The sequence below is a fragment of the Hypomesus nipponensis genome, chromosome 19, assembly GCF_054491055.1.
Source record: "Hypomesus nipponensis isolate SF chromosome 19, ASM5449105v1, whole genome shotgun sequence".
Taxonomy (NCBI): Eukaryota; Metazoa; Chordata; class Actinopteri; order Osmeriformes; family Osmeridae; genus Hypomesus; species Hypomesus nipponensis.
Genome location: NC_140379.1, coordinates 17,538,182 through 17,547,411, shown reverse-complemented (window position 1 = coordinate 17,547,411; position 9,230 = coordinate 17,538,182). Strand labels below are relative to the sequence as shown.

At 41.7% G+C, this 9,230-nt stretch overlaps 1 protein-coding gene across 1 annotated transcript; it reads right to left on the bottom strand.

Moving 5' to 3' along the window:
* Positions 1 to 5,936: 5,936 nt before the first annotated feature.
* On the bottom strand, positions 5,937 to 9,222 carry marveld3 (MARVEL domain containing 3). The gene is made up of 4 exons (XM_084681878.1): positions 8,710 to 9,222; positions 7,942 to 8,255; positions 7,491 to 7,579; positions 5,937 to 6,757 (listed from the first exon to the last, which is right to left on the bottom strand). Exons 2-4 carry the CDS (start codon positions 8,220 to 8,222, stop codon positions 6,147 to 6,149), a joined length of 981 nt encoding a protein of 326 aa, XP_084538004.1. The 5' UTR covers positions 8,223 to 8,255; positions 8,710 to 9,222; the 3' UTR covers positions 5,937 to 6,146.
* Between the last annotated feature and the right edge of the window lie 8 nt (positions 9,223 to 9,230).

Sequence of the window (9,230 nt, the reverse complement as noted above, 5' to 3'; positions counted from 1 at the left end):
GGTGAGGAAGATCAAAAAGGAAAAGGGGGGGGGGGGGGGGGGCGGGAGCGTCACAGGCCGAAGTTCCCTTCTGGCCTGAACTGGAATACCTCGCGTGTTTTACACTGCAGAACTCATTAGCACCGTTTCCCTTTACTTGGAAGGTCAGCGGGTCAAAATGGATGTCCTGTTGAGTGTGTTCATTCATCTTGTGTCAATCCTCCTGTCTGGGGGCTCTATGGGCTCTGAGGTTCCAGACAAATGTCCTGAGGCCGAGAGGTGAAAAAGTGCCTACTGCAGAAGACTCAGCCCAAGAGCTCCCTGCCAGCTTGGGTCTCTGTGTGTGTTCGTCTGTCTGTCTGCCTGTTTGTGCGTGTCGGCCCCATATTGAAGCCTGACTAAGGACAGCCCTGGTCACAGCATCCTCAAGAGGCCATCACTGGTACAGCCAAGCACCCCCTCCACATCTCTGCCACCTTTCTCCCACTGTCTCGTTCTCTGCTGCCCAGCCTGGTCTCCCTGTGGCCAGTCTCTGGACCTGGACTCTGGACCTCAGTTCTCACTCTGTGGTAAAAGGAATCAAGCTTTGTTGTACATGCTAGTTGGAACTAGACCGGTGGGAAGACAAAAACAAATGACACATTTATTACTAGGATAGCAAATTATTATAATGGGATTGTTGAAAATCCACATATATATATATATATATATGGGACATATCTATCTCTACACATAAACTGACCCAGTAGAGGGCAGAACTACAACAGCTGGTAAAAGTTCCATGGCCTGCTTGACCAACTGTAACAGTTTGGAACATTCTGGAGCCTTGCTAGAGGTAGTGATACATATCCTCAGTATTAGACGTTAAATGGCTCTCTCAAAAATCTCAACTGCAGAGTGCTTTGTTCAAATGTACAGAGGCAATATGATGTAGTAATTCAAAACGTTTCTGTAACACTATATCCTTACCAGTGCATGGTTCGTTTGCAAATTTGAACAGAACAGTACGTGTTCTTACATTCAAAATGTTTTAGTTTGAGATGAATGCAAAACAATTCTTCATTGCATTCTTATCTGCACATTTGACTGTTCACCATAGAAAACCCCAGGACTGCCTGTAAGCACATACCAGTAGTGACAGACTCAACAGCTTAGAGCTCTCCACTACGATGCTGCCATACTTAAAGACTTGCAGTCTCATTTAGAAGGGAGGGGATTCCTGTCCACGTGAAGACTCTTACTTTCATCTCCCCAAATCATGCCATTCTTCCAACCGAACATAAAACTACATGTGGTGCAGTGCACAAAATGGAGGAGTCTACTTTATGACGGAAAACTATATGTGTGTGTATGTTGTGAAAACATTGAGATGTGTACTACGCGTGCTCTATGGTACCATATTGATATAACTTGTAACGCCAGTGACCAGGTAAAGATAAAGAACATGTAATGCCCCCTCTACACAGCTGCTGTTCTTTGCAGATAAGGTACTGTAATGTCTTACAGAATATTTCCATTGTGCTTTGTGGGACATCTGGTGGAGGCGGCTTTGAATTGCCATGGTTTGTTCCTCCTTCCTTTGTACAACCTTACACTAACCCATTAGATGCATGTTCACTGCTTGTTGTATAACCTTGGGCCTATATGCTGGATGTTGGAGGGAAGATGCCCTGTTGTTGTTTTGGCAACATTGAGGCATTGTCTCATTAAAAGGTGTGGTGGAAAAACTCTACTACAAAATCAGTTGATTTAAATATTGCAGGTGGGCAAAAGCTCCAGGGGCATTTAGGACAGCGCACCTGAGGACACGGGTGAAATCTGACCCCGTCTTTCCAGTTAGGTGGCAGCTGTCACAGAATCTGCCGGAAGCATCTGTGCTATGGCTTTCTGAGGTACCATGTTTCAAAACAATCCACCTCACCATAAGGTTCCATTTATGCAGTAACACTGAATTATTTGAGATGTTGCACCTCTCCATAAGAGGTGTGCTTGGATGCAATGGAGTGCTTTTGTCAGGAACCAGTAATGTCATCCTTTTCAAATGTGCGTCCTGTGAGGCTGGCATCCTTGATCCCTTTTGTTTGGACAACAGAAAAGGTTACACCAGGTCATCTTGACCAATGAAACGTCCCCAGGGAGATAGCGTCACCTTATAAAGAAGGTATCTTATTTGAACAGTAGAGATGTAAAGGCCTTTGTGCATGTTGTGCCGATGTTGCCCTGATATCTTGTCTATAGACGGCCTCTCATTAGTTCTCAGCACACCGTCCTCACTTTGTGCAGGAGAAACATATTCATATCTGGCAGTGGAACTGGAGGAGCTTAACTCGTTTGCCACGGTTGCCTTTGAAAACAGGCAAAATCTATAAAGGTGACTGCACTGTGGAATTTACTGAGGATGTTCCTTACTTAAGAGGACCCATAAGTGCACTGTGAATCAGGCGAGATACAAGGCCTAACAGCGGCAGACCACAATTAGCTTCTATCTCACCTCGTGCCAAAGGAGAGGACGTGTCGTAGTTCTGGAGAAGTCAGTAGTCATTGAAATGGAGAGGCCTTGTGTCTTGACTAGACGATCACTGATGGTGATGTGTAGAAGCACAGACGTGTGCATCTGGATGCCACTGTGAAGTGGTGGTGGTGTTGTGGCTGTAGCACTTATGCCATAGCTGCGTGGCTACATCCCTCCGAACGCTCTCTGTCTCTCCTAGCCTTAAAGCTGCACTTCTACATGAAGCGCTGCTACTGATGGGGAGTTTGATTCAACATTCTTTCTTGATAGATTCCTTTTTGTTTGCATACATTTACATTTAGCAGACGCTCTTATCCAGAGCGACTTACAGTAAGTACAGGGACATTCCCCCGAGGCAAGTGGGGTGAAGTGCCTTGCCCAAGGACACAACGTCATTTGGCACGGCCGGGAATCGATCCGGCAACGTTCTTACTACTAGCCCGATTCCCTAACCGTTAGCCCCGACTCCCCATACGAAAGCAAGGACGGCTTGGGCCTCTCCTATTTGCTTGTTAAATCCTGAGAAGCATTGTTCTCTGTCACAGTTGCACGTCAAGGGACAAGGAAGAGGGAGAAGGAAGATTTTAGGAGAACAGGAAGTCGTATAGTCTAGTTGTTGTTTTTAGGTATTGGTGGTCAGAGATGTTGATCTTAATCTTAACTGGGATGAGTGGCGGAATCTTCCCGCCCCAATTTGTCTGTAATATTGGAGATCTATAACATTATATAATAACTGTTTGTGATTTCACCCCTTTGACAAAATCTTCTTTTGAAATAATCGAAACTATTTAAAACACTTTGTAAATAGCTAAATTGACATAGAGTGTTATATTTGATTATCATATACAAGATCTTTATCAAAATGCACATGAACTCATATGACTTGAGTTGTGATTGTTGTGGTTTCTCAGAGCCAAACATATCATGTTTTCTCCAAGAGAACGTAGCCAATAAAATGATTATCTTAATATGAAATAACTATGTAAATGAGACAATTACAATAGCTTTTCCGCTGCAAAAAGTGTGTCTTTCACAATACATGCCAAGGTTTTTCCTTAATCAAAATGGCAGTCATTTATTGGTTTGGATAAAGAAACCTGCTGGTGAAAGTTGCTTGCTCTGACACTCATAATCACAGGCAGGAACGTGGCCATTGAATACGGCTTTTGTTTGCATAGCAGTCTCTGCCTCGGAATGACCTGTTATGCCTCACTCAGGCCCCTCTCACTGTTGGCCCAGTAAAACAGGTCACTAGTTTGGCCCCACAGATGTTGACATATCTTGTATGTACTGGTCGGTACCCTCCAATCTTGAGGCTTGAAAGGAGGAGCCAGTCAAGGAAAGCTGATCAAATTGAATCTCATAATTTGGGGCTAAAGTGAAACGTTCAAATACGCACACCGGCCGGTTTCATATTAGTTGGTGGTCATTGTGCAGTTAAGAAGAATTGTCTCATTGTGGCTAACCAGTAACAGACCTAATCACAATTGAGTTCATGGTGAGCCATTATACTCAAGTAGTATGACTTAGTATAGTACAGTGGATGATGATTGAGATTTGTTACCTTATATAATTATGCAAAGTGTCATCTGTATTCATATATATTACCTTTGAGATAGAAAGGTCTGTTTTTTTAACTCTGTAGACATTGTCTGTGAGAAAGTGTGTGTGTGTGTGTGTGTACAGTGTGTTTGAGAATTGTAATTTGCTGTCTTCTGTCATTGTGTGTTTTGACCTCTTGTCCTTTGTGGTCCATGTAGTTGATCAAGGCTGGGCCCTAGTTTGCCAAGTCGGGATTGGCACAGCACTGCTAAGTTCTGTGCGTCCCAAATGCACCATTGCTATGTGCTCTAGCTGCCAAAATGCCTCACATACATCAGAACAGTACATCTGCAAATCCTTAGCCAAGTATGATTTGCTTTTGTGTTTACAGTCCATCTTTCACTGATTTGTACGGAACCAAAAAGTGAACTCACACAGACCCAGATATAACCCAGAGATATAACATTGGTTGTGACTTGGAGATGAATAACGTAAGTTATTAGTGTTGGATTCCAGTGCCTGTACATATGCAGACAATATGTATTGATTATTGCAGAGAGGAGCACAGGGTACAGAGAAACCATCACAATAGATGCCAATTGATTCCCTTTAATTCTCTAGTGGAGATCAGTTAAAGTTCATGATCTTATGTAAATACAGAGTTATTTGTGTGTGTGTGTGTGTGTGTGTGTGAGGATAGGTGATGTTGTGACTCTACATGGAACTAAGTTTCACGGAACTAACTCATGCAACTTTTAATTTATTTAGATATTCATTCAACAGTTTTTCCCCTTCTGAAAAGAGGAACAAACAGCCTGTATGTCATTGTGATAAGTTCAAGAGGCTGTGTGAGGAGATTGTGAGTTTGAGAAAATATGTATATGAACACATGAATAAATGTTTCAATGGAATGAAGAACTTCATTCCATGAATTTAAGTAATGTCAGAAAACTGGTGAGAAAATGGTAAATAGGATGTTCTAATTGTTTGACATGTGACCAAAGTAATCATAATTTGATCTCATCTTTACTTTGTGTACATTATTTTCTAGAGATGCTTGAATATTTTCTCTTAATGCCAAGAAGCTGATGTTTATTTTTGTACTTCATTGTTTCGTGCAGATGTATAAGTCCTTCTCCACTACAGAATTTAAAGTTAGGGATTCACCCATTAATATTCTTTTATTTAAGATACTAATTATTACTGTATTTAATGTCTGAAGCATGCCCTATATGAATACATATAAATATAAAATATATACAATACATATAAAATGTGATTACTTTGTACAAAATTAACATTTTGTTTGTAAGGCATTGTTTAAAAAATCTGGAGCATATATAATATTTTTATGTTTATATTTTAGCATGCAGAAAACTGCAAAAAAAAACTTCAGTTATATTATAATTGATGTTACTAGTTTTAGAGGATTCCTTGTGTTTTCTCATTTAGGAAAATGACTAACCACGAGCACTTTTGCTGTTTGTCAGCCAGAATTGTACTCTTTTGAATTATGGGAGATGGTTCATTATTTCATTTGATGATGCTGCTATGACTAGTTTTGAGCAGAAAAGCTGTATTTTTAATTAACTTTCAGCCAAGTAGCAATAAAATTTATACTGTGAACAACTGTCACCCTTTCTCATTCAGTTCACTCCATGACCTTGCTGATGGTTTGGTTATTTAAACAAACGCTTCAGGTCTTAAGCACAGACAAGACGAGATAATCCCTTCTGTATGGCTGACCTTAACCAATTCATGAATACAAGTACTCCTTTTACATCCTTTCATATAGAAGTATGTGAGTCATGTCTCCTGTAAATCATTCTAAAAATAGAAAACAGAATATCTTAGGTAAAAACATGTTTATAATGAATACAGATTACAAAGCAAACACATGTACAGTAGAACAATGTACATAGTAAAAAAGACCACCTTAAGAGGTCATTATACATATAAACATTAAGAATGACAATAGGGTGACACGAATGAAATGACTTTTCACAAGCATGTGTATAGTAGTATAATTACTACTAAAACTAAATCCACATGTTGGTGAGTGCTTCTAGGAAGAGAGGGGGAATTTTGATCCTAGTGTAAAGAGGGGCAGTTCCTACAGGTTAATACCCTCTTCTGCCTTCTGTTTCTTTGTCTCCCGCACAGCCCTGAAAGCACGGATGGCGAATAACGCACCAAAAGGGAATACGATGACTCCTAGAATCCCAAAGAGGCCTACAGCAATGTCTGCCCCATTGTACTGACACTCGAAGCCCTGATGGCCTTTGCTTTTGTAGAGCTGCTCCCTCTCCTTACAGATAGGGTTGTCGTAAGTCGCCTTGATCTTGATAAAGTAGAAAACCAGGGCAGGGATGTAGCCCAGGCCGATGAGCAGGTTGAGCAGAGTCTCTGCCAGCAGCACAGGGGGCCAGCGGTACGTGACCCTCAGAACCCCCAGGGCTAGCATGACACAGGCATAGGTCATTATGGCCCCCCCACACGCCATGCTGAAGATGTACGGAGGGAGCTTGAGCTGGTGGAAAAGCTGGTCAAGCTCCTTCACCCGGTCCGCTTCAGCCCCAGCGAAGGCATTGGCTCCCCCAAAGTAGTACTGGTAGATCCCGCCATAGCTGGCCAGGTCACGGTAGCCACCTGAGTTGCTATATGGTACCCCGGCACAGATGATTATCAGCAGGTTCAGAAACAATTCGATTATCTGGCAGAGACCTGTCGGGGACAGAAAGAAAGTCACATTATCCTTTACTCACTGGAGACAATGTTAAGAGCAGGGACATGCACAGGCTATTGTTGCCCGGGAAACAGCCCGTTTGCTCTAATTGGCTGATCTGCCCTTCTGGAGAAAGAGCCGAAATAAACTTTTTTTTTTTTTTTTTTTTTGCGGTTGCATCAATACGATAAGTTAAATACAATTAAATTGCGATATCATCCAGTTCTGTGTTCATTTATTTTGCCACCATAACGTCAGTGTTGCCCTCTGACCCCAATCACATGACATTGTTTGTATTCTCACGCTGGTGCAACACTGCGAGTGAAGGAGGGAAAACCCTTCCACTTTCACGTGACTTGTTGAAGTAATGGAGATAATGTTGATCGCCTTTTTGAGCTTGTATGAAAAAGAAAGTGACTGCGGTGTGGGGGGGGTGGGGGCTGGGGGTTCATGTTAGAGCAATAGCCCTTCCAAATGTCTGGGCACGTCCCTGGCTAAGAGGATGATGCTATAGTACTTGAACAATAGCCACACAATTGAGCAATTCAAGTACTTGTCCAAATAAGTAAGAGGGAGGCCTGTTTATGAATAAGCCTTCAGTAGCCTGCCAAACCACATTCCAATCCAAGAGCAGGACAACAGTGCAGGTCCTCCCTCTCATTCTTTCTCACTGAATCGTGATGTGTGTAGTCTCTCTGTTAGTGTGTATTCTACAATGTAACCAGGACTTGCCTCTGGATGTTAAGATGTACCGGAGGTTGTATACAGCTTCTCTGTGTTCATAGTGCGGATCAGATGGGGACCTGGAACCATCTGTGTACCTGCAACAAAAATGGCAATGTTTTTGAAGGTTTAACGATTGCCAGTCTCATACCATGCCACAAAAGGCCAACTCCTCTTTGACAGGAAGGAATGTGATTAGGAACAAGTCCCTCCTAAACAAGCAGATATATGCTCTCTGCAGTAAACATGTGGTGACGTGATTTAGTCTATGGTACAAGTATCTTGTCGGTTCCAAATTTAAGTAACCCTTTGTACATTTTTGAAGCTCAACACCGAACAGTTATGTAAGCAGGTTGACTATGTTAAAGATTGTCTTTCATAAAACAAGTTAGAACTATGAGCAAACTGTTTAATCTACACCTGTTTACAGATTAGTTGGGTATTTAGGACTGCCCCTTACTGTTCAGAGTATTCCTGCGGATGACTGCTTCTGTGGTCGGTTGGATCATTATAAGAGAAGGATGTCATATCCCTCTGTCTTTCACAGTAGTCCTTCTCCCGGGCACTTATGTCATTGCCAGAGCTCCTCTCCCGCCTCTCTCTTTTACCATGATCTCCTTTTCTTTCCCTTTCCCATTCTCTCCCTTCATATGTGGAGCGTTCTTTATCATGTGAAGAATCCCTTTCTCTCCTGGGCCTCTCAGATTCAACTCTGTTTGTGTATTGGCTCCTTTCAGGCATTGTTTGATTCTCAGTTGATCCCTTAACAGTAAACTGGTAAGAAAAAGACATAAGAATGAACACTATTATAGATCAATTATAAATTCTCACGAGAAACACATACTTTATCATCGTAATATGATAAAAGGCCACATAATGCTGCACTTTGGATCTAAAGTTAAAAGCGAAGAAAGCAAGAAGTAGTAAAAAGAAAACACTCAGAATTACTCAGTACTTAAGCAATATACAGTATTCAAGGGGAAACAGCAGATAAGCACGAAAGCGCATCCTTGGCAGACCTAGGCCTGGTGGACTAACACACCAAACAATTATATACAATTATTGAACATTTGACCAGATTATATGCCTGGGTACCTCGGTTCTCTGCAATTAATGGTGGAATGGATTCAACTACACACTGCACCTCCTCTGGAATTGAGGCGAACGTCAGGTGTATTGTTTACTGGCAATAATATCATGATGTATATGTATACACAAATTGACTCACCTTTCCTCGTCGTGTATTACATTCGGTGTTGTCTTTTCCTGCTTGTTTTGACACATTTCCCCCTTCCGCGTATATCCTTTTATTTTCCGCCGTAGCCTACCTGTGCATGTGCTCCACCCCTTATTTTGGTTTTCGTAAATTCAACCTACGGTTGTCATCCCTATTTCTTCTTTAAACCAATTGTACTGTTTGGTAATTTCACAAACAATGGAACAATGGTTTTTAGAGCAGTTAAGACCCATTGTCGTCAAAGGAAAGGACATGACCAACCCTCTAATTTATAAGTGAGAAATGTGTCGGCTATAACCTAACCCTAAAATAAATAGCCTACAAGTTTGGAGTTAAAAACATATTTATCAGTTTATGAAAATTGAATGTAACTTGTTGTAACCTGATCTTAGTCATTTACGTTTTCTGATAAGAAACTCCCACAGTAGGTATAGTTTATAGAAATCAGCACGGATTCAAACCCGTGAAGCCAGCCAAACACCGGACGTAAAGACGCACGCGTTCACTTTTGA